The following is a 25,553-nucleotide window of genomic DNA, read 5'->3' as shown; positions in this document are numbered from 1 at the left end:
AGAGGAACCGGCTCTGTCAGAGGAGTGATTGCAATGAAACTTGTATTGTTATTTGTCATGAGATTTGTTTCCCCTTTTTATTTATTTTTGTCAGATGACTGTATAACCTCCTGGAGGGTAATTGTTTTGTTGTTCTGTTTTTAAATTTCTACTACTTAGCTTGACTACCATTTACATCTTTCCACTGCGATTATTATTGATACACACTTATTGCATGTTGCGCACACCAAGCACATAGTGATAGGGTGCGTGACTCATGTAGTCATCATCTCAATGTCACTACTTCCACCGAATCACACGTAGGGGTCAAGGGCGCCACATAAAAGGCTTGCGATTCCTTGTAATTTTTCCATAATTTTTCGAGAGAGAGGGAGTCAATTTCTAGTTTGGGGAAGTAAAAGCAAACAATCGTGGCGAGAAAAGCAAACAAAGAACCTGAAGAAATAAGAAAAAATCCAACATCACGGTTCATTTTTCTTAAAAAAAAAAAACAGACAGTAATGATCTTTTATAATTTTGTATTTCCGTATCCAAAAAGTATTACAAAACAATGAAGTAAACGAGTTTGTCACTCCTTACTTCAGCCATATATATATGTAGCCAAGGAACAAAAACATATATACATAGATAAATATGTATATATAAAGAAAGAAAGAAAAGGGAGAGATAAAATCGAACACTAATTTTCATTCGACATGAAATTTAGTAAGAAGCAACCAAAGGCGAGCTGTGATTTTGATCCAAACTTAGGTCCTCCAAATGCAACAACTTAGCCAAAACTCCAACCAATGGTGCTGTATTATATGTGCAGGCCTCGGTCTGCACATAATTTTGCCTATCGTCGACAAAGACATCTTGGGAATCTGGTCCTCCCACCAATGCCCCAACCAGAACATTGGAGTTAGGCTCCTGCCTGCTGAACCAATGATCATACCCTTGAGTGCACCCAATAAAACCCTTGTGCTCTCTGTAGGACACAATTGAGGCACCCCTGTGGTGCACTCTTGTGGTGTAATTCGAGCCATACCCAACCAAATAGCTCATGTTCATTGGGTTAGAGCCCAAGATATAATCAATCTGTGACTTTGCAAAATTGAGGACTTCTTCATGGCCTACCATTTTTCCATCGCATTTGAGATTTTGGTTTGAGTTTTGGAGGTAGTCGGAGTATACGGTGAGAAGGAAAGCTGCTGTTGAAACGTATTGCATGTTGTTCCATTGGCGGATGTATAAGAGCCCCCCTGGTGTGCGTTCCACGTTGCTGCCGTTGTTCTCGTTGAGGCCAAGGCAAGCGCACATGTAGTATTCGGCCTTTGATCGGTATTGTTCGAGTATGTGAGCATGCTCCTTGTGCTTTTCTTCCATTAGCAACTGCAAAGATAATTGATACCACACTGTTAATAGGTAAAATACTTCATTTTCAGCTAAATTAACTCAAAAGAACGTTGAACTTCATCTTGAATTTGGTCATTTTCAGTGTACGTCACTAACTAATGTGTTAAATTTTAAAGTAATTGTTCATCTAAACGGTCGACACGTAGAATTACTTAAAATATGTCATATCAATCAGTATGATAACATTGCTCGGAGTTATTTTCGCTCAAAACATATCCAATTGGCTTAAAACTTGAAACCAAGAGTGAAATTGGTCTGGTGCATTGAATGTGCATCATGTGTCGCAGTTCCCACTCTGTTTATTGCTATACATGCACTCATGACTCTTAGGTACCACAACAATCAAACCCAATATCACCCAAAAAAAACTCACACCGACGACATACATTGTACATCAATAGGGTTGGGAGGGAAGGAAAGTTCACTCCAACTCCAATGACATCTCCCAACACGTGTGGGTCTACACTCATAAAACAACCATGTGAAGTGCTCTGCCCCATCTAACATACTAACATCCATAAATGAAAGAATTGCATCCACTCACTAGGTTTTAGCAAGTGGGCCATTCCGAAATATCAGGCCCCAAATTGGAAACTCAGACAAACCAATAAGATCTATCTTTTCACACATTGAATTATCATTACGATCTACAAGATTGGTTTAAAATGGGTGGTCCTGATGAAAACATAGGAGGAAGCCCTTGTCCTCCATTTGTATGATAGCATTATGGAACAGGCTAACTTGTTCGGTGCACATTTGTAGCTTTTACAACCATTTTGTAACTGGCATTGATTGGACTCGGTAGCCACGTACACAAAAAGTACTGCAAATGCAAAGCATCACCTTCACATGCTTTTATCATTTTTATGCTCCAGAGAGCCTTTTACCTTTTTCCCTGTTCTAAGTTTTCCCCTATTCATGGTACCTTAATTAGGGCTTTACTTCATTTGCGACCTCTATAAAGTAATTAACAAAAAAGTGTGATTTAAACTTATAAAATCATTATTCCATTTTGAATATAGGATAAAGCAAAATCCCCAAAAGCAGAGTACAGGTCTGTTTGGTTGTTGAGACAATCTCTTCTCGTCATTATAATTTTTTTAAACTTTCACATAAAATATAATAAATAATTCAAATTTTTTAATTTTTAAAATAAAAATAATATTAAAAATTTATATTATAATAATATTTTATTTAACTTTTAACTTTTATCTCATTTTATTTAATCTCATCTATATAACTAAACGAGGCATTACACCCAATTCTATTCCATTTCATGTCTTTTTTGCAATGAGATAAGATGTTTATAAAACAAGTAATGCTTTTGTTTGTTATTAGATTTTGTTATTCGCATTCATATTTATTGATGTGACATATTTTGTATGACTTAGAATATGTTAGATAATAAATTTTACTGATGATGATGATAAAATTTAAAATGAAAAATACTATTCTTAATTTGTTAATAATAATTAAAAAAAAGAAGACCCATTTGGAGGAAGAGTTGGGTAATTTACCTTTGATGCAATAACTTGGAGGCCAGCATACTTCACGTCCCAGCTGAACTCTGTAATGGCCCATCCAATACCGCCAAAGGTATCAGCTTTGTCCACAACATACTGCAAATACTCTTCATTGTCGGTGGCTTTGTACAGCCACAGAGCTGCCCACAACAACTCATCCTTGTACCCACTCACCGACGCATAGTAGCTCTTCACTACCCCCACGCTCACATCGTACTTTTCTCTATACTTGTCTCCAAACTCAAACAACTACCAAACACAAAACATATAATAATTTCGCATAATCCCTGTGCTAATTGTCCCACTTTGAGTAGACTAGACCCTTAAAAAACAGTATCACTTTCGTGGGTTTGTTCGAAGAACAAACAAAGATTTTAATGTACCTGCTGGGCATGGTGAAGGAGTAGGTGCGAGTAATGTGGATTTGTTCTCTTGAACACTATTGATGCAGCTGCCATGGCTGCGGCCGTCTCTCCGGCTAGATCCGACCCAGGATTGTTCTCGTCGATCTTGTAGGCTTGACGCGAGGTCGTCATGTCCTCCGGCCGCTGCCAGCAATAGTGGTCGGTGTCGCCATCGCCCACCTGCATGTGAGATATGGTTTGAATTTGAAACAACTTTTAACTCAAATAATGCATTCTGGAGATAATACAATTATATGGGATGAGACCAATGTATTAATCTGTACCTCTGCCCATAATACATTTGGACTGGTGTGTGCTTTTATGAAGTAATCTGTGCCCCACTTAATGGCTTCCATGGCATGCTCCAATTCTCCGGCAACTGCAATTTGTTTCTGGAATTCTATGGCTCCCCACGAGAGCATTGTCACGGTGAATGCCATCGGCAGCCCAAACTTTACATGGTCACCAGCATCATAATATCCACCCACCAAGTCCACCTGCACAAAAATAAACCACAGAACACTTAACAAGAAATAGTATGCAACAGTGGTGGGCAGATGGGGGTTTGAGAATTTGGACTTACTCCTTGTTCCAGGCCATCAGTGAGTCCAGAATGATCACGCCAAGTGACCCTTTGGTTGTACGGTAGCCGGCCAGAGCGTTGAGATTCGAAGTAGAGCAGACTCTTTCTGAGTGCATCTGCATAATCGAAAGCTCGAGCTCCGGCTGAAATGGCAAAGAGGGAGAGTAGAAGGCACCAGCTATGTGCAAATCTGAGAATTTTTGGAGCTTGAGTGCAATGGCGTTGCTCTTTCTTAATCCCTTCCTCCATTGTCCCCTTCCCTCCTAAAGAGCTTTTTAGGAGTGGAGGGAATAGGGAAAAGTGTGCTCTCTCTCACTGCTAAGTGTGCTCTCTCTCACTGCTATGTATTTACTTTCAAAAGCCTTGGCTTTGTCCAAGATGTCTCTGATGCATGTGACTTCCACATGAGAATGTGGAACTCTCTCTCACCTTTTTGTCTTACACAAGCGTGATTTCTGCAACAGACCACGGTTCCTATACGTTTTTTCTGTGCTAAATATGGAAAAACAGCTTGAACTGTGGCATCGCTTTCTGGGATTTACATTTAGCATTGGCAAATCAAATAAAATTCCCTAATTCATCACACAGAATTTTGAACTGGGTGCTGCACTTGGCAATAAATAGAAGGCCATTGGTTTCAACTCCAACCATTATCCCAAAGACTGACCAATTTAAACTAAACAGTGGTTCAAATGCCTACGATTTTCAAAAAAGGTTACCTAGCTAGATGAAGAGACAAACTAGTGAATACATGTAAACGAAAGCAGAGGCCCAAATGCCCATGAGTCTTTCATATAAAGGTACCTTGGATCTGAGGATTAGACATTAATGGTGTAAAATAATGGTCATTATTTGTTGCTGTCAAAAATTAGGTGATGCAGCAGGGGACATAGTTTATATCTTAGAAGCTTCTCTAACTAATTTTTGGGTATTGGAAGAGGACCAGGACCTGCCAAGTTGTCTCCATTAATGCTATGTGGCAGAGTTTCCGTAATCTATCACGTAAACAGATCATCAGTGTCTTCATGCACCGATCGATTTGATTGAGGTTTAAGTTGGGGAGTTTTGGTTAAGATTTCAACATCCAAGACGTCTGTGTTCAAGAAACTATGATGACAGACCTCGTTCTGAGCAGCAAATCAGAAGAGAAAAGCGTTTGAGCGGTGGATATGGATGAGAAAGGATTTGTTAGAGCAAATGCATGACTATAATGATAAGTTTGTGTTTGGTGAAACTGCAACCATTTTACATTGCTTAGCTCTTAATCTATTGTGGCTTCGGATCTAATAGTATCTGAGTAAGGAACCCATCATATTAGATTCTCATATGAATAGACTATTGAATTGTAACTTGTAAGAACGCTTGTGACAATTTCAATAGACTGATTAATTAGTATAGTAATTAGTAGTTTAAAATTGGTGCAATAGTTGATGTTGTATTTTAAATTAGAACAATGATATTTGGTCATCTGAAACTTACCACTCAGATGACTCTATTGATGTGACATCACCGTCACCTGGTTCATTAAAAATTAAAAAAAAAAAAAACTTAAAAACACAAACATAAAAAGAGTAGAGAGAATCTAGAATTTCTGTCTTCTTCTTTTTATATTTTTGTACGCTCTTTTGGTTTGAATATAATTAATTTTAACAAATCACGTGACACTACGTGATAGTGTAATACTCTTTAAATTATTTTTAAAGTCTTAAAAGATAATTAAATATTAAAGTTTGTGGTTTCCATCAAGTTAAATCTTTTGGGATGGTATTAAAGAAATTATTCGGTGAATTAAGTAATTAATTTTATGATTTTCTACCAGCTTAAGAATTTAACAAAAATAAAACAATGTGATTGATCAAAGTTATCAAACTAATTAAAGTCTCTTCCTTTGATATGGTAACTCGTCATGCAGAAAAAAAAAATAGATGGGTGTTATAAACGAAAAAGAGAATTATAATAAACATAAAAATATTATATAAAAGTAAATTCACAAACTGACGTAATTTCATGTCATCTGTTAGATTTATTTTATAATAAAAATAATTTTATAATTTAATGGTATTTTATTAAAATATATTAATTTATAAATTTATTTCTGGATAATGAATTTGTGGTTAAAATATATATATATATATTTAAATTATGAATAAGTCGACCCACGATATGATTAAAGAACAAAAGGTAATGATAATTATTGATTAAATCAATCAACCAGAGAGTGATGTTCATCATGTTCTTGTATTATATCAAAATCATTGTCTCGATTTGATAAAAAGCAACGCAATTATGGCATAATGTTTTCATGGAAAATTTCAAAAGCATAAGGCCGTTGGCTAAAATGCGTGGTGCAGCTCAGCATCATACTACTCAGAATTAATTAATGCTTATGACAATTATCATTTATACTTCACGAATTAACTGAACCAACTGTTTCAAAATTCATAATATACAGCATTCGACTAATATTACTCTATCTTAAACTGACCATTCTTAATCTGAAATAATACATTTCATGCGACTTTATATAATAGCTAATAAAATAGAAATAAGGAGTGCTTACTTTCTACAGTTAGATAGAAGGAAGAGAGAGGGGGGAAATCATCAGAGGAGAGGGAGACTGATGCTAGGTGGAAGGGAATTTGGGAGCTTGAGGTGCCTAATGTGGTCAAGATTTTTCTATGAAATGCAGCAAATAACTTGCTGCCTACCAGACTGAACCTGCATAAGAAAAAGGTAACAAATGATCCCTTTTGCCCCATATGTCTTAGAGATAAAGAATTGGTAACACATGTGCTTTGGGAGTGTCAAGCAGCCAATGATGTTTGGGCTCTTAGTTTGAATGGGGTTCATAAGTGGCAAAGGGAAGGAATGGAGTTTCTGCAGTTATGGAAAAAGCTATTAGAAGGTTTAGACAAAAACAGGCTAGAGGAAGTGGCTGTGCAGATCAGAAGAGTTTGGCTTAGAAGGAACACTTTTGTGTTTGAAAACAAATTCACATGCCCGAGAAGATTAGTCTCAGCTGCAACAGAGGCCTTAGAGGAATTCAAAAGAGCCAACAGAAGACAAGGGGAAGTAAACCAGCAAGATCACAGACCAAGTAGTAGAGTAGGGTGCATCAAGCCCTCAGCAGAGTTTGTCAAGGTGAACTGGGACGCCTCCATAGATCTTAAGAGGAGGAGAATGGGTATTGGGGTGATCATGAGAGATGAGAATGCAGATCCTTTGCTAGCAGTTTGTGACAGCAGAAGCAATATTATGGCAGTAGAGGCAGCAGAATGCTATGCATTATGGAAGGCACTGCAGGTATGTAGCGATCTAAATGTACAGAAAGTTATATTTGAGGGTGATGCAAAGGCAATTATAGAAACTGTGAAGAACAATGAAGAGGATTGGTCTGATATAGGTCCTTTAATTGAGGATATTAGAAATGTTTTATCAAATAGGAAGGATTGGTTTTTACAGTTTGACTATAGAGAAAGAAATATTGTTGCACATAATTTGGCCAAAGCTGCCTTGAATTTTGGTGAGGAAAGAGTTTGGTTAGAAGAAGTTCCAAATTATATAGTTGATAGTATGGAATAAGACATAATTTGTAAGAATTGATCTAAACGAATGAAAGTTGAGGTTCTCTTCAAAAAAAAAAAAAAAAGAAATAAGATATTACACCAATCAGTATTTAAAATTAAGAAGTGTGAGATCTGTATAAAGTTCTTATAAAAATAAAGGAAAAATATAGTTGCAAGTATAATTGTGCACTAATCTGTGTACCAATGTGATATGATTGGTCAAAAAGTAGATTTTATTAAAAAAAGTATTAATTTAAATTTTAAGTATGAATAAATCAGTATTAGTGCACAGATTAGTGCACAACTGTGTTTGTATGTAGCAAAACTCAAAAATAAATTTAAGCTCTAATAGAGTTTTGATATGTTAGATCTATTTTATAATAAAAAATATTTTATAATTGAGAAATATTACAAGAAAAACTTACACTACATACATCTATCTAATTAACGTGTAATTTATCATTTTTATGATTATATTTATCATTTCTCCTCCTCTTAATCTGAAATAATACATTTCATGCAACTTTATATAATAGCTAATAAAATAGAAATAAGGAGTGCTTACTTTCTGCAGTTAGATAGAAGGAAGAGAGAGGGGGGGAATCATCAGAGGAGAGGGAGACCGATGCTAGGTGGAAGGGAATTTGGGAACTTGAGGTGCCTAATGTGGTCAAGGTTTTTCTATGAAAGACAGCAAATAACTTGCTGCCTACCAGACTGAACCTGCACAAGAAAAAGGTAGCAAAGGATCCCTTTTGCCCCATATGTCTTAGAGATGAAGAATCGGTAACACATGTGCTTTGGGAGTGTCAAGCAGCCAATGATGTCTGGGCTGTTAGTTTGAATGGGGTTCATAAGTGGCAAAGGGAAGGAATGGAGTTTCTGCAGTTATGGAAAAAGCTATTAGAAGGTTTAGACAAAAACAGGCTAGAGGAAGTGGCTGTGTAGATTAAAAGAGTTTGGCTTAGAAGGAATACTTTTGTGTTTGAAAACAAATTCACATGCCCGAGAAGATTAGTCTCAGCTGCAACAGAGGCCGTAGAGGAATTCAAAAGAGCCAACAGAAGACAAGGGGAAGTAAACCAGCAAGATCACAGACCAAGTAGTAGAGCAGGGTGCATCAAGCCCTCAACAGAGTTTGTCAAGGTGAACTGGGACGCCTCCACATATCTTAAGAGGAGGAGAATGGGTATGGGGGTGATCATGAGAGATGAGAATGCAGATCCTTTGCTAGCAGTTTGTGACAGCAGAAGCAATATTCTGATAGCAGAGGCAGCAGAATGCTATGCATTATGGAAGGCACTGCAGGTATGTAGCGATCTTAATGTACAGAAAGTTATATTCGAGGGTGATGCAAAGGCAATTATAGAAGCTGTGAAGAACAATGAAGAGGATTGGTCTGATATAGGTCCTTTAATTGAGGATATTAGAAATGTTTTATCAAATAGGAAGGATTGCTTTTTACAGTTTGACTATAGAAAAAGAAATATTGTTGCACATAATTTGGCCAAAGCTGCCTTGAATTTTGGTGAGGAAAGAGTTTGGTTAGAAGAGGTTCCAGATTATATAGTTGATAGTCTGGAACAAGACATAATTTGTAAGAATTGATCTATACGAATGAAAGTTGAGGTTCTCTTCAAAAAAAAAAAAAATAGAAATAAGATATTACACCAATCAGTATTTAAAATCAAGAAGTGCGAGATCTATATAAAGTTCTTATAAAAATAAAGGAAAAATATAGTTGCAAGCATAATTGTATACTAATCTGTGTACCAATGTGATATAATTGGTCAAAAAGTAGATTTTATTGAAAAAAGTGTTAATTTAAATTTTAAGTATGAATAAATCAGTATTGGTGCACAAATTAGTGCACAACTGTGCTTGTATGTAGCAAAACTCAATATTACAAGAAAAACTTACACTACATACCTCTATCTAATTAACGTGTGATTTATCATTTTTATGATTATATTTAAACCTGCTCCATTTGAATTTAGAAAGCGTCTCATCTTATATTATCATTATAATTTTTTTAAATTTTTATATAAAATATAATAAAAAATTTAATTTTTTTAATTTTCAATTCAACTTTTTAAAATTTTAAAATAATAATAATATTTTAATAGTATTTTATTACCTTTTTATCTTCTATTTAATATCTCATCTCTAAATCTAAATCACCTGATAAAAATAATAAATCATATGTTAATTAGGTGGAGATTATAGTATAAGGTTTCCATATCAAGTTACAAGTTACATCAATTTTTTGTATTTTTTAAACTTCCCAAATATTTGTCTATCAAATTAGATTTTCTGTAGATGACAAACACTGTCGGCGTGACAGCCACGTGTGAGGAATTTAGCCGGACGGTCTTCACTGACTGTGTATGGGTCCTCCTTTTGCGGTGACTTGCTGTAAAAAGCGTAACCGGTTGGGGCAGTCAACCAGAAATCCGAGTAGGAGTGGACCATGCTCATGCTGTGGTAAACTCACCGACATCTATATTCCCGGGAAGAATTATTCAAAAAGTTTTTATGATATGAATTTTAAATTTGAACTTTAGAAAATTAATTAATTATTAATGTATATAGATTATGTTATTTTCCATTTAAATTTCTGGGGTTTTGGACCGACCTATATGAGTCGATACAAGCTATACACGTGTAGACAATTTTCATAGCTTGTTTAACTTCTACCCACTACAAAAATCTTACTTTTAGGATAGTCAGTGACAAGTGTCGGACCCAAGCAATGGATTAGAGACAATTTTATTTTGTCCGTAGTTATCCATAAATAAGGCTGTTCTCAAATATTATTATTATTTTTTTATAACGAGGCGTGTCTTAAATTAACATAAGTGATCATTTGCTCTATGTTATTATCTAACTATTTATTTTAATACAAGGGGTGGTGGATAAAACCTATATTATAAGGAAAATATTGGAGGACATAATGGGATCCCACAAAGGAAAATGAATGAAAAATCATAATCTATTTAATTGTTGAAAAAATTACAAAGGAAAATAGAAGAGATATGAGAGAGAGAAAGGGGGGTCTGTTGTTTGTCATTGATGAGGAATGGGAACCGCGGCGATGATTTTTGGGGCTAGCTCCAACAAATGCATTGAATCTTTGCTGGGGACAAGGGCGTGGGTTTGCGACGGGGAAGGAAAGGGGAGGGGAGTGGGGATTGAGGCTGGAAAGGAGGGAAAAAAATTTAACTGGACCTGGTAGTAACATGTTAATTTATGAGATCTTTTTATAAAATTCTTGTGAGTCTCTAGCAATCCACATTAGATAATTATGAAAGGGACTAGTCTAAACTAACATAACCAATAAGGGTTTACAATATTCTTAAGTAGTTGAAGTGAGAAAAAAGTAAATACATAAAATGGAACATATAATATTTATGAGTAACATTAAAGACAACCCCCAAATGCATAAATATTGCGCAAGCCATTTATAAAATAATGGATCTCAACAAAAAGAAAAACAAGTTTTTTAATAATGGAATCATCTTTTAAAAAAAAATAAAAAAAAATAAAACTTGGCTTACTTAGATATTTATAATTTTATATCATTATTCAATATTTCTTATTGTTCGTGTGAGTTGTTTAGATAATATTAAATATTTAATAATAAAAAAAGGGGGTAATAAATTCACATGACGTTAAGCAATCGAATCATTTGTTTCGTGAAAACCAATCATGACTAGCTAACTTTGTAAGGTAAAGCTGTTTTTAATGATTTTAGGTGTAATAATAAAATAAAAATAAAAAAGGTATTGATTTAAAAATCTTAGAACACTTGATTATTTATGTCGTAATAGAATATACACAGAAGAATGGCATCTGTAAATTTTTTCTTTTAGAAATGAATATGCATCAGCCATTATTTACTTTTACACCATACTTACAGATTTTTTATAAGGTATAGATGTACTTTTCATAGAATATACGTGTTTTTCATCGAATGTGTGGTGTATGGTATTGAATAATAACTGATTAGAATAATTTCTCTTTTTTTTTTTTTTTTTTTCCGAAACATGTAGTATTAAATTGTTTATATATATATATATATATATATAATTGAAGTTGAGTATTTGAATATTTAGGTAGTTTTGGTATTTGGATTGATTGTTTGCAGTAATATCATTGGGCTTTGCGCAAAAAGGGTGTGGAGATCGAATTTGTTAGCTGGAGTATTATGCTGTGATTGTGTTCATTTTTCGAGCAAGGTAAGAAGAAAAACAAATAGCTTTTACGTTGGTGCAATTATTAAAACTTAAAAGCACTTTAAATTTGAAGAAACATCACTTTGAAGTTGATGGGGGCAGGAGGATTAGTGAGAAACATGACTGAGTATCAATGTCAACAGCAACTACAGCTAATTTGCATGCACTTTCAATAGCTGTTACTATGTGATGATTCGTTTAGCATATAATGGTTTGGAAAAAGCTAAACTCACTCCGAGTTGGGTCCCAATGAATTCTCCCCAATTTTTTTTTTCTTTTTTTACGTAATAAATAAGAAAATATTTTTAAATGATATTGTATTTTTTTTAAAATGTTTAAGAATATATATAAAAAAAAAAATGTGGTGTGTAGAGTTATGTTTAGAATTTTTCTAAAGGAAAAGAAAAACATAAAGAAAAAGAACGACAAGTGAAACATGCCCTTCAACAAGCCGAGGAGTTCACTCAAATTTGGCCCTCGGGATGGAGGGAAAAAATCCCTCCCTTTCGCCCCCTCTCCAATTGCCCAGCCCAACAAAAATACCCTTCCTCCTCCCTTAATTTTCTTTCTCGTTTCATGAGTTCGATTATCCCTTTCCCACACATGCATCCCGTATCATTACAATCGATTCCTCTCAAAAGCTAAAAATCATGCCGCCTCAAACGTTTGCATTGGTTCCTAAAGCAAGAGCGAATGAATTCCACGCATCACTCCCTACCGTTGTGTTCTAGACACTTCCCTCACCGAAAGCATTATTTTTCTCAAATATTTGAAAGGCAACCCTCGGCATTTTCTCAGACATTTGAAAGGCAACCTGAGCATTTTAGTAGAGGAAACTAAATCACTGGAATATTATGAAATTTTGTAGTAGAAACAAACTAGTAAAGAATGGAAGTTCCATACTTGGTAGGGCTTTGATCGATGCTATTGATGGCTTAAAAGTTATACATTGGCCTTCAATTTAACATATTAATTAAGACGAGCTTGAACGTAGCAATTACTTTTTGTTGTCATATGCAGCTATATTCTGGGATTCACATTCAGGACTAAATAAGCGAACCAGTAGAGCAGTGGATGAGCTGACCGATACTGCTCCACAAGCTGCCCAGCGAAGACTCCTAGGAACCGTAATTCTAGGACCTGCATAAGCATACCAACAAACGTATCATATATATTTTTTAATCAAACATAATGAAAGAAAAATATATCACAATCTCTTTAGTACGTTTGAGCTGAAAAATTGTAGTAAACCATATTAGACTAAACTTGTTATATAGAAAGTTATGTCAAGCAATTCTGACTCATTTACATAATCATAAATGATCACTTCAGTTATAAACATTTCCAGAGCAAGATAATATATTCACATTGCTTGTTATTTCCAAAAGTACACATTAAAGAACGTGGGCTAATGCATGGCAAGGTTCTATTGGTAACGTATTTACCTGCAAAGGTTAGAATATCCACACCAAAATTATCTTATGTGCAAACATGATATCAACCGAAATTACCAAATTAAAAACAATCAATCACTCATCAAAATATCAAAGATGAGGCATCAGAAATAGAAAGATGGCAATATCAGCATCCCCAAAGAATATAACGACCCAGTTTTGAACTATCATTGTTTTTTCCAAATTGCACCTTAACTACCAAAACTGTCTATTTGCACCTGAAAATTCCACCTTATGGCAATGTGAATCATTGGCTAAGCAGTGCTATTTCTTATGAACAAAAGTAAGAACTGACCGATCATGACTTCCATATGTGCTATTTCTTATATATCTATTTATCATATCTTGATCAATGGTGCAAATCGTCAAAAATTAATAGTTTAAAGGCAAATTGACAATTCTGGTAAATTAGGATACAACTAAAGAGATTGTACCAAAGAAGATCCGTTTTACTAATCGTTTGGTTGGGGGTGTGTGAAAAAAAATAGTAAGTTCAAGGTGCAAAATGTAGTTTCCACATAGAATAAATAACCAGGCAAAAAAGACCAACATAAAACGTAGTACAAACCATAATGCAATCTACAAAGAATCCAAAATGCCAATCCTCCTCCAACTGTAAAAATTCCAGCCGTTTGTCTCATCAATCTGGAACAAGGTTTTGCATCCGCCCGCATCAGCTCGCCATCAGAAAACCCAAAAATTCGCCTTAATGCCATCTACCACTTCCCTGATACAACCCAAACCAGTTAATGTGCCCAAACGTAAATGTGAGTTCTTTATAGAGCAAGAGCAAAGTGACGCAAGCCCAAATCGAAAAATGCTGAAGGGTCATGTTATATGGAATGAAATATCAATTTAATTTCTTATGTTCCATATTCTTGATTATTATACTAATTTAATATTATACAAAATCAACTCTCAAATTATAATTGACTCAGTATAAGCATACATAATTATGGGTTCTACAAATTTGAGTAACTATCCAGACCGAATTTCAAGTTTATTACCACAAATCATGAAGAAAAGTTTAAACAAAACAGGTACTATAGTGCAACACTTGCAAGAACTGCAATGATAAGCCCCTAAACTCACACTTTTATCACAAATAGAAATATATAGATTTTGGGGACTACTTGCATAAGAATATAGAAACATATAACAAAATGAATTTTTTGGCTGGGAAAATTTATAAACAATAAATAAGATAGATTCAGAATAGTAAAGTTATTTTCTCTTACAAAATTTAGATTCCAAAGAATCTCATTAACATCCATTAAATTATGAATAGAAATAATATTAAATTCATGTCAAATTTCCCCAAAAGCTTCAAGTGGAAACGCTAATACAGGGCCAAGGAATCATAGCTCAAAACAATCACTGCATTCTTATTAACGTTCATATGCCATCCTATATTTACGAGAATTAATGCATGGGTTTTTTGTGTCATTGACAAACATAGGTCAATTCAGTGTCATAAACGTGCATTACTTTTTACTAACATGCACACTTTTTGTTTGATAATTGTTTTTCATTTGATGAACTGAAGGTTGATATTATCACCTCTAAAATTCCTACTTTTCCCATCAAATTGGAACATAAGCAAAATTCACTTTTGCTACAAAAACGATGTGCACGCTAAAAACAGAATTGAAATCATGAATGCATAAAAAGAATTAAGTGATATTACTGAAAAGTTTATGGTCAGAATCATTTTTCACCTTTTTGACAGTCAGATATTCCCATTTTAAATCTAATGAACTGTAAGAACAATGCGCTCCTTTTACCAAAAAGAAAATTTAACTCAAGACAAAACACCATGATTGGAAGTCCATCAGAAATGCATGGCCAGAACAGAGGCCACTATTTTATCCCGTGGCAAGGTCAATAACCAAAACATAACAGAATCTTATGCCTCATGGTTTTCAGATACAATGCAATATCAGATAATATCAGATAATTATACAAAAATTTCAGATTTCATATTCACATTTTATGCAGTAGAGAAACAGAGTACAATAACTGCTCATGTCCATTGTCTACCTCAGTCATGAAAAAATGTCAAATTTCAAAATTTAGATAGACACTAGTGCAGAAAATAACCTAGACTGTTTACATAACAAAATATGCATATTTTTCATAAAATCAACCTCAGTCACTTTCAGGCAAACTCTAGCATAAGTGCATCGCTTACCTGACTTTTCGAGTACTATCTAAGCTTTGAACCCGAACTGTAGCAGTATTACAACCTAATCCAGAAAAATATCGCAAACATATTAATAACTCATACTACAACAAAACTAACCTAACTGACAAAATTCTACATACAAAATAGTCCAACATGGTGCCTTAGATTTATAATGGTCCAAGTACAACATTCACGCACTAATCCACCGATAAATTAGCCCAATCTCATTGGATTCACTTAAATTTCACCACAACACACGTCACCATTTACAAACAAACTCCCGATATATCAGAATACCAACCCACACTTTTACGTTCATCTCCTCCGTCCACAACATTACAAACAAAGACCCTCAAAACACCAACCAGCTATGAAATCACTCAATCTAGAAATTTCAATGCAAACTGGGAAAACCCAAACTTCCAGTTTGCACTTACCCAACGTGTTACTAGGGTTGCGGTGGCACGTGTGGGGTTACCAGCGGCGGTCGGCAAACGTTCTGACTATGTAACAGGAACACCCAAGTTGAGAGAGTAAACGGAGAGACAGGCTTACAGACAGTGGTGTCGCAGCGTGGAGGATCGGAGATGCCGACAAACAGTTAGAGAGAGAGAGAGAGAGAGAGAGAGAAATCAGAGAGGGAGACAAAGGCTTACCGTCATTGGGGGGGCTGATGGATTTGCTGCCCAGAGTCGTCGGGCTGTGGGAAGAAAGAAGAAGGGGAAAAAGAAATGGAAAAATAGGGTTTCTGAGGGCTTGGGCCCGATGGGCCGGTCATTACAAACTTTGAGGATAAGATAAAATGTAGGCTTGGCCTTTCATCACGAAGGTGGTTTGGTTTATTTTGTTGATTTAGGACCTCTATGGATTGCCGTAATAGTTTTTTAAAGTGTTTAAATAGTATAAAAATTATTTATTAGAAAAATTAAATTATTTAGGTATTTATATTAAAGTACTTTTAATTTTAAATAAGTTAGAAAATTATACCTCAACCATACTTTTTTAGATAATACAAAACTTGATTCGAATTTTAAAAATACTGTTAATGAATAAAAATATATATATAATTTTCAGATAATTATAACTTTTAAATTTTTAAAAATATGGTCATAATTTTTAAAAATTTAAATAATTTTCGTTTACCTTAAAAATCATTTTTTAAATTTATTTTCAAACAAACATAACTTGTTTAAAAGTGTCTTAAACATATTATCACCAAACAGTAAATAATTTTTTATATTATTTAAGTTATAAACTATAAGTTTTAAAATTATAAATTATATTTTCTACCTTAATCCCAAACATGCACTTAATCATGTGCTATATGTCTCCTTTCATTATAATTTAACACATATACCTAAACATAGGCTCGTACGATATTTGAGTATCTTATAATTATGTAAATAATAATAAAATAGTTTGACTTCAAATATTTTATTGGATTTTGGAAGATTAGAATAAAAAATTTGAAAAATAATATTATAAAACTAAAAATTTTTTTGAATATATCTTTTTAGTATAATTTATTTTGAGGTTTATAAAATTTGTATTTATTTTTGTATTTTGTTTTAAGAAAAGTATATTGTTTTTTATGTTTGACTAATAATTAAGTAATGATTAGATGAAAAAATTAAAATTAAAAAATATTTTATATTTAAATGATGTTTAGAAATAAAAATATAAAAAAAAAAATTGATAATTTTGTGTTTCAGTGTCCTAACAAGCCGTTAGTGTAATTGCTATGCCAAGAATTTGCAGCAGAAAGTGATAAGTTTACCCGAAGTTGAAACATTTCCTCTTAATTTATTTTGTGGGTCGAGAGACCTCGATCTGATCTGTTCCGTATGGCCACATCTTCCATTATAAATCTTTGAGTTTTGCTATATATAAGCACAGTCGCGTACTAATCCGTATATAAATACTGATTTATTCATACTTAAAATTTAAATTAACACTGTTTTCAATAAAATCTACTTTTTGACCAATCACATCACATTAGTGCACAATTGTGCTTGCAACTATATTTTTCCTAAATGTTTTTATGGAAGGAGTAATGTTATTTACAGTAATTTTTACGTATTATTTTTATACTCTATTGATATAATTGGTTATATCAAATTTTTTTAATACGCAGTCAATCATATTAATAAAGTGTACGAGAGTGATTGTATATAGAATTTTTGTTTTCCTTTTCATATACAGTGCATGCCTGTAATCTGCATATAGTTCTTGTTCTTTGCGGGGGATTGGAAAAATAATAACTTTCAAGTGTTCATGGCAAATATTGTAATCATGCATTGATACAAACTACAAAGTTGGATGGAGACTATAGCCTATAGGCAAGATTCTGTTTTGCAGAACTGACCGAGCTAAGAACTTCTGGTGTATGGTGTGATTGTGTAATAACAGAACGAAAACGGAGAGGTACTGAACCAATCACCTAGGAACAATCAGATAGGAGATGTAATTGAGAAGATTAACTCAAAGAAAACTTCCATTGATATTCAGTAATAGTATCTGGGCATCAAAGAAAGGAAATATATATAGGACTGAACTAAATATATTGATCATTCATAATAATATTCTCCGGTGATCATAGTAGTTGCCTAATCAGGTCAAGTAGCAATGTCCAGCTTGATTTTCTTGATAGATCATCCTAGATGTGATCTGGGTTCTTTCTTCCTGAACTGCTCGGTTCCAGCTTCCACTCCTGAATCCTGATGCTGCATATCTATGCAGGTTATAGCTGCAAGAAAAACAAATGTAGTGTGAGTCATTGGTTATCCAACAGCTATCGGGTCAGCTTTTAGCGAAACCGACGCAGGGAAAGGAGCATGCATCCACTCTTACCATTGAAGCTCTTCACGTATCAATGAAGGTGTATGTCCAGTTGAGGCTACCCGCATGAACAATTGTCTTATAACACCTTCGTATTCCCTCAAACATGAGATCTTTAAACTCTTCACTCACTGTGTCGTAAGAGACCAGAGCTCTGCTTTTATACTCCAACAAGATATCGCCGTATTTTAAAAGGCATACAACTCGTACAAATGTTCTTTTCCGAAGTATGGTCGAAACCTTGAACAAGCTGTTGTTTTTCACGTCCTCTTCAACTCCTTTGGGTACGTAGGTTCCTATGTGAAACGTTTGATCCAAGAATCCTCCACATCGTACTCTGTCATTACTCATATCTCCAATTCTCCATCGTTGCAATAGACTGCAGCAGAAAGGCAACCACCTAGAGCCACCAGATGATAATTACACCCCTTGAAAGATGTTCGGATCTCCTTGAATTGCTCGTCTGCCAAGACAAATGAGACGATTGTGCGCCTTGGATGATATCTGCGTGTCCAAGCAACCCAATGAAGTCTTCTATTCACCAAGACTTGTGATGACCACTGATCAAGATGGTATATTTTTAACTTTCCCATACTTCTCCAGGTTGAGTAACCCAAACTGAAAACTTGAACCTCTGAAATCATGTCCGCAACTCTGAGGGAACGCCCGTAGATTCTATCTGCATTAATGATGTAGCTTACTATCTTAACAACCTTGTATTCCTTGGTTGTGGGATCAAATCCGAATCCAAAAACTACCTCTTCAAGATTCGAATACTGCATAGACTTGAGAAGTTCTTGGCAGATCCTGGTAAAAGGGTTATATGGAATCATGATATGATGAATCCGAAACGCATAGCAAACCATTACACGAGCCTACCACATTGAACTCAGGCATTGCAGCCCTAAAAGGCACATGAGACCTTTTCACCTTTTCTTCCTTATTGTAATCGGCAGGGATGTCTACAAAGTAAAGCTGGTTTCTGATGGGATAATCAGAGTGTAAGATGAGGCATGGATTGTTCTTAGCCATCCTTGTGATATGGATACTAATAAGATCAGGATGTCGTGATAACATACGCCAAGCTCTGCACACAGACTTCAACTGAATCAAAGATGATATGGGAAGCCTAGAAAGTATATCAAGGATGAGCTTGCGTAGAAGACTTTCTATTCAGCATGATGGTTCTGCTCCTTCTAGTTTGTTCCTCTTTGTTTCCTCCTCTTTTTCCAAGTACGAATCCATGATTGGGTCATGAAGCTTTACAAGATTAGAGAGGCATATAGTTCAGAGGCGTGCATAAAGATCAACACCTGTGGGTTAAAATGGTAGATTAACTTCGAGAAGATCAAATGAATATTGAAAGAGACGGGAACCACAGCTCATTGTCGTGAGTACCAAAGTTGAGTAATTTTCTTGGAACACAGTTTGTTTTCCCTACAGGCGTACAGCAAGAGGGAAAACGACTTTCCAAAACAAAATGGGGGGAGTAAGACAAATTAAGTTTTGTAACAAAGAATTGAGGGCCCTCTTGATCGTGACATACGATGTAACGTACATTCTGTAAATTTCTTTATAAAAATTTATAATGCAGAATCATATATACAAATTATACATTTAAATTAGCTCCTATAGTATCTAAATTGATCTTTTATTAAATAATTAATGAATATTATGAAGTTAACTATGTATTTCTCATTCTTTTTAGAATAATGTTAGTCCCACTTCTGAAGGCTCCTGCTAGAGTACTTTCTTTTCTTTTTTTTCTTTTTTTTTTTTTTTTGACTTTTTGATTAAGGAAGTGTTTTTTAATTATGTTGTAAATATTTTTTTAAAATAATTTAAAAGTGTTAAAAAAATACATGAAAAAAAAAAAAACACTTCAATTTGTACTAAATGACTGGAGCCCCTGCGCAACGGTGGGAGTAGCACCACCTTCTTATTAAGTTTTAAAATTGAAAAAAAAAAAAATATATATATATATATATATATATAAAATGAATCCAAGCTTAACTGCGTTACGTTTCAACAGTCACATTTTATATTATATTATTATGCTTAATTATGTGTCTGCCCTGCGTTTACATTCGCGTAGACATATTGTTAGAAGGAAATTCGTTTTATTTACAAATCCATTTATTGATATACCACATTTATCATTGAAACTCTGATATATTAATTAGCATAAAAATATATATAATATAATCGTACAATATGAATATTTAAGCAAAAATAATACAATTTTCGAACCTGTTTATTATATACGACTGAGGTTAGGTATGGCTAATTCCAAAATGGTACAAGGAATGAGGCTTTTCTTTCCTTAATCAAGCAAGCATTTCATGAACATAAACGGATTAAGATACATGAGGAGGGGGTGTGATTTTCTAACAAAAACCCCATCACAATAATTGCAGTCCAAAAGTGAAAATTAAATAAATCAGATTTTGAGGCAAAAATTGATTCAAACTCATTCCCCTGCAAAGAGGACAATGAAATGACTAATTTTTACAGTTCGTATAGGTGCCACCACTAGAGTCAGTAGGTTTTGATGGAGCACTGTAGTTTGTTGGCCAAAGATATTCACATAAGATACCGATGTCCTCAGTCTCAAAATCTTCAATTAGGATGAGCGAAAACATAATGAGATAAACGACTACGACTAGCCCGAAACACACGTGGTTGAATTTCTTCCCGTCCACATGTCATGACTCATGGAGTTTAGATAATGAGATGGGGTAGGTCAGATTTAATAGAACTTGAGATGACAAAACTACTGGCATTGCATGGGTAGCCGTCAGAGGCGTTCTGATGCAGCGACGTGTGGTGGCCAAGCGTGGGCTAAGCCACACATGAGAGTAACACTGATTTTTGCCGCAATTCGGCATTGTACCAACAGATCGACAGCTAAAGAGTTGCGTGGTGGAGCATGTGTAGATAATCTATCGATGACTCACTGAAAAGCTATAGAACAAGCCTAGACCTAACTAGTGGAGAGAAAAAGTTCAAAAAACTAAGAGAAAATCCTATAAACATGGCGGTGCCGGAAATGGAACGGAGATCCTCTTCGAGGGAGCAGGAAAAAGGAGATGATGAGAGATTTTTTTTATTTTTAGAGAGAACGAGATTTTCTGTCTCTAAAGAGAATTTTGTACAAGGATGGAGGCTAAAGGCAAAATTGTGTGCTGCAGAACTAAGACCATGTCTTCATCCATCGGAGTCCAAGTACCTGTATCAATTGAAGGTTGAGAAATCCTTGGAACCGGTCGGGCTGGTTTTACTCAAATAACAACCGGCCAATAACATTCCAACATGTAAGACTTCTACCGAAACAATCATGGACCAGCATTACATCTTAACAGCTTAACATCTCCAAAAATCAGAAACCCTTCACCATTTTCCCTTTTGCCATTTTACCCCAAAATTTGATTTCTCCAAGCTGAAGCCCCACGATTTCCTTCCAGTCGAAGCCCTCACGTTTTCTTTCAGCCATCACGATTTCTTACATGGGTGCCCCACGATTTCACCCTTTGCGATTTCACCCTTTGCGATTTCTCCAAGCTGAAGCCGCATGAAGCCCTTTGTGATTTCGAAGCCCTCATGATTTCTCCACGAAGCTCTGCCCTCACGTTTTCTCCAAGCTGAAGCTCACACGATTTCTCCGATTTCTCCAGGCCCTTGCGATTTTGCAGCTCCCTTTCGAAACTCATCTCACCGTTGCGAGACCCCTTTCATCTCTTGTTTCATCTCTTCCGTCGGAAAATCATTGATCGCTGCGAGGGGTCGGTCATCTCTTTCGTCTATTTGCACCGCTGCCCAAGAGCTTTGGAAGTTCCACCGCCACTAGCTCACTCTACGCCGACAGATTTCAACCCATTAATGAAGAATTCCATCGGAAAATCACTCTCTCGCTGCGAAACCCATTTGGTTTGCTTGTGATTTTTGGTCTACAAAACCCATTCCCAACTCTCAAATATGTTCCATATTTGGAGGCAAAAGAACATAGCAACAATCTAACAATCCATCTACATTTATAAAATCTCAAAAATTTTGAAACAAACCCCGATGCAAAGATAGAGAGAATGACCAAACTTTTGTTTTTCATGCTTGTATTGCTTTACTGCCGTTTCAGTCTTTTTGGTCTTTTTGAGCCATCATCTCTCTCTTCCATTATCGTTTCAAGAAAATTTGAAGCAATGCAAAGATTTTAGAAAGAGAGAACCAAATCTTGACCTTCACAAAGTCATTGTTTAGAAATCAAGAATTGGAAGTAAATCTTACATGAAAATTGAAGAATCGAGGCAGGAAAAAGTTACCCAAAATCCCAAAAGCGTAGCCAAGTTTTCAATAAAGACTGAAGAGGGATGGAAGAGAGCAGTGTACAAAGACGCGCCGCAGCAGGGGGGGTTTGGGGGTGAAGTAAATTGCCTGCAAAATCGTATGAGGTGCGATCTTTGTGCGAAGGGGAGAAGGGCAGACGGAATGAGGGCCTATACGTTGTGATTCTCTGTGACTAGGTGGATTTGCCTTCCAGTGTTTTTTCCTATGTGGCATAAGATGAATGGTGAGCTGTTTTTGTGTGATTAACAGCCCGACCGGTGTGAAGTGCCTCTCTCTTGAAGGTTGTTCACAAATATTCATTTTATATTTAAAAAAATTCTTATTATTTAATCCATAACAATTTTAACGTAGGAACCTAATTCTATGCCTAATTTGGTCACGTGGCATGTCCAAGTATATAAGGGGATCAGGAGGCCGGAGGTGGAGTTGGTTTAACTTGACCAGTGCTCTATTCACTTATTAAAAGGGTTCGTTCATAAATATAAAATTATGATCGATTATTGAAAAACACAATTCATATAAAATTAGACTCGATTTGATTACAAACAAACTTATATAAAAATCGACTCTTTTGCCGTCTCGCATATATGGTAATACACACATACATACTTATAAAATATGTTATATAAATGTACATATTTATATGTACACAGTAAATTATATATGAAGTAGCAATATACAATAAAAATTAATGTATATGTGTATATGCATATATATATATATATTTATATAAATTACAAATATAATTACAAGTACAAATTACAATATTATCACATCAGTATAATTTTGATATTTGGCTAATACGTGAAATTTGAAATTTTAAGTCATTTCATTTAGAGTTCCGCTATAGGTACCCGCCCTTGGGTACCCTTTGGGCACTAGCTGACGTGGGTTAGTAAATAAATTATTAAAAAATTAAAATAAATTAAAAAAAACCGATTTAGAAACAGATTTCAAACCGAAAGAGAAATCAAAAGAACCCAAGCATTGCCAAATGGCCCGATTTCAACCCTTCGTTATTCAACTTCTCAAAAGCACTGCAGCCCAAAATCCATTTTCATGGTAGCCTCCCTGACAGTCCCTAATAGAATCTTCACAAAAAGCTCGCAAACGTTTTACCGTCAAATTCCTTTATATTTAAGTTTGCATAGTAATTTTTAAACTAAATAACCCTAGGAAAAAAAGAGGAGAGGGGGTTTCCATGGAAGACGAAAATGAAGAAGTTCTAAACTCAGCTTTAGATCCCAGCGATTCTAGTGAAGAGTACACGGTGGACCACGAAAAAGAAGAGCTCGAAAATGCTAACAAAGAAGACGAATCATCTGTGGGTCGTTCTACTCCCTTGAGGTACCGTCTGATTTGTTTTTAATGTTGGGGCAACTTGTTTGAGCAGAAGAAGATGAGAAACAATGGCAATCGTCGGTGGGGCAACTTGTTTGAGAAGCTTGCTTTGGGGGTGTTCTGTGGGGTTCACTTCTATCACATTTCAGAAACCAAAAATCAAACACACCGTTTCACTATTATATACGTTGACGCTCAGGTACGCGGGGGGTTCCCAACCATGGGTGCAAATAGATTTTCTCTTTCATTTATTATTTCATCAACTTATTTATTTCTTTATTATTTTTTAAATTGAGAAAATAAAAACTTAAAGAAAAACTCTTTAGTTGAGAAGAGCTAAGGTTCGGCTACAAGGTTGATTATAATCAAGCACTTGCAATTCAAGGAAAGCGTGATTATTATTTCATCAAAATAATCGTCGCTAAAAGAATATGTATCATCGCAATTGTATACTATAATATTGTAATGGATTCGAATCGTTGCTTACGGCACGATGATGAGGCCTATCTTTTGCATCGAGGGAAACTGACACAATATGATCAAATTGTAGATGCAAAAGTTGCAGAACTATTCATTTTCATCGAAATCATCTTTAGCGATGAAAACTTGCAAAGAGTGTAAGTTGGATGCAAACGATAATTTTTAGCATCAATTTCGGTGGGGACGGAAATAAATTGCTTGCAAAACCCCTATATTCTTGTAGACTTGGCTCAGTTACAATTCAAGCTAGCTCCGAGCCAAATTCGGGCTAATTTTTTTTTTAAATTGAGTTGAATTTTAGAGATCACTCTTATATGATCCAAGCTCTAGTAATAACTATTACACATTTGAGTTGATGAGCTCGGATGATCTCAACTTACATGAACTCAGCCAGTATACATCCCTACTTGTTGTGGGAAGATACTAGATGGTGCATGCAGCTTCATGTTCCTGATAGATTCTAGATGTGTTTTTCTTGCCAAAGGTATGGCATTTGGGTTTATTTCTTCCCGAACTGCATGGTTCCAGGAATTCCTAGCTGATGTTAACTATGGAAAGGGTTGCCAAAAAAGACAAACTGAGGTAGTCGTGTGAGTCATTTTTATCCAAACCAACTTTAGAGGAAAGACATATATATATATATATATATAAAAGCAAACGAGTGGTTGAAGATTTTGAAGTTTTCGAATGTATTAAAGCTTATACAGAGACACAGGAGAGAACCAGGTGAGGTTTTATAGCTGAATTCCGTATTGAATGTCAAGACCTTTCTCCACAGTGACATTATCAAAATGGGAACAACCAGTTTAATAGAGTTTTGGACTAAATCCTTATCTTCTTCAATATATTAAAAAAATGGCATTATCAACAACTTTTGGGTCAGATTTTATAGCTGAATTTTTTTTAGCATTAGTTTAAATTACCTTGCTTATGTGGAGAAAAATAATTTAAATCAAGATCCTTGTATCGATGTTAGATCTGGCATTTTCTTGAAAAGATTTTATAGATTGCTATTTTTGAAAATTTTGTGAGGGTGGTGGGGCATTAACGTAACGTTTCCAGTGAAGTCTCTAGTCACATTGAGCCATATTCCAAAAGAATTAATCAATAATACAAATAGAATTTTATTCAAATCATTATATATATATATATATATAAACTTATTTGTTTTAAGCAATGCGAGATCTCGAATACCACTTAAATTCATC

The 25,553-nt window shown here is 34.9% G+C and overlaps 2 protein-coding genes across 6 annotated transcripts; both read right to left on the bottom strand.

Annotated features, from left to right (window-relative positions):
* Positions 1-471: 471 nt before the first annotated feature.
* On the bottom strand, positions 472-4,677 carry LOC122308507 (endoglucanase 11-like). The gene is made up of 5 exons (XM_043121869.1): positions 3,906-4,677; positions 3,607-3,819; positions 3,302-3,502; positions 2,913-3,167; positions 472-1,371 (listed from the first exon to the last, which is right to left on the bottom strand). The coding sequence occupies exons 1-5, from the start codon at positions 4,152-4,154 to the stop codon at positions 703-705; spliced, it is 1,587 nt and encodes a 528-aa protein (XP_042977803.1). The 5' UTR covers positions 4,155-4,677; the 3' UTR covers positions 472-702.
* A 7,856-nt stretch (positions 4,678-12,533) lies between these two features.
* On the bottom strand, positions 12,534-16,138 carry LOC122308508. Of its 5 annotated transcripts, XM_043121872.1 has the most exons (5): positions 16,002-16,019; positions 15,783-15,848; positions 15,352-15,406; positions 13,729-13,887; positions 12,534-12,846 (listed from the first exon to the last, which is right to left on the bottom strand). In XM_043121872.1, the coding sequence occupies exons 4-5, from the start codon at positions 13,874-13,876 to the stop codon at positions 12,704-12,706; spliced, it is 291 nt and encodes a 96-aa protein (XP_042977806.1). In that variant the 5' UTR covers positions 13,877-13,887; positions 15,352-15,406; positions 15,783-15,848; positions 16,002-16,019; the 3' UTR covers positions 12,534-12,703. The 5 variants fall into 5 exon arrangements, with proteins under 5 accessions (XP_042977806.1, XP_042977805.1, XP_042977804.1 ...); XM_043121871.1 differs by lacking the exon at positions 15,783-15,848 and having other exon boundaries at positions 16,002-16,106; XM_043121870.1 differs by lacking the exon at positions 16,002-16,019 and having other exon boundaries at positions 15,783-15,995.
* Positions 16,139-25,553: the final 9,415 nt, after the last annotated feature.

This window comes from Carya illinoinensis, chromosome 4 (assembly GCF_018687715.1).
Source record: "Carya illinoinensis cultivar Pawnee chromosome 4, C.illinoinensisPawnee_v1, whole genome shotgun sequence".
In the NCBI taxonomy this organism is placed as follows: domain Eukaryota; kingdom Viridiplantae; phylum Streptophyta; class Magnoliopsida; order Fagales; family Juglandaceae; genus Carya; species Carya illinoinensis.
Note: the sequence above shows the minus strand (reverse complement) of the source record. Positions and strands in the feature narration are given on the sequence as shown.

Coding starts and splice junctions, on each gene's coding strand:
- LOC122308508 (XM_043121874.1), bottom strand. CDS start 13,876: ATGGCATTAAGGCGAATTTTTGGGTTTTCTGATGGCGAGCTGATGCGG. Junction 12,847..13,728: donor TCTTTGTAGATTGCATTATG/GTTTGTACTACG, acceptor ATGCTTATGCAG/GTCCTAGAATTACGGTTCCT.
- LOC122308507 (XM_043121869.1), bottom strand. CDS start 4,154: ATGGAGGAAGGGATTAAGAAAGAGCAACGCCATTGCACTCAAGCTCCA. Junction 3,503..3,606: donor CAAATGTATTATGGGCAGAG/GTACAGATTAAT, acceptor TCTCACATGCAG/GTGGGCGATGGCGACACCGA. Junction 3,168..3,301: donor TCCTTCACCATGCCCAGCAG/GTACATTAAAAT, acceptor TGTGTTTGGTAG/TTGTTTGAGTTTGGAGACAA.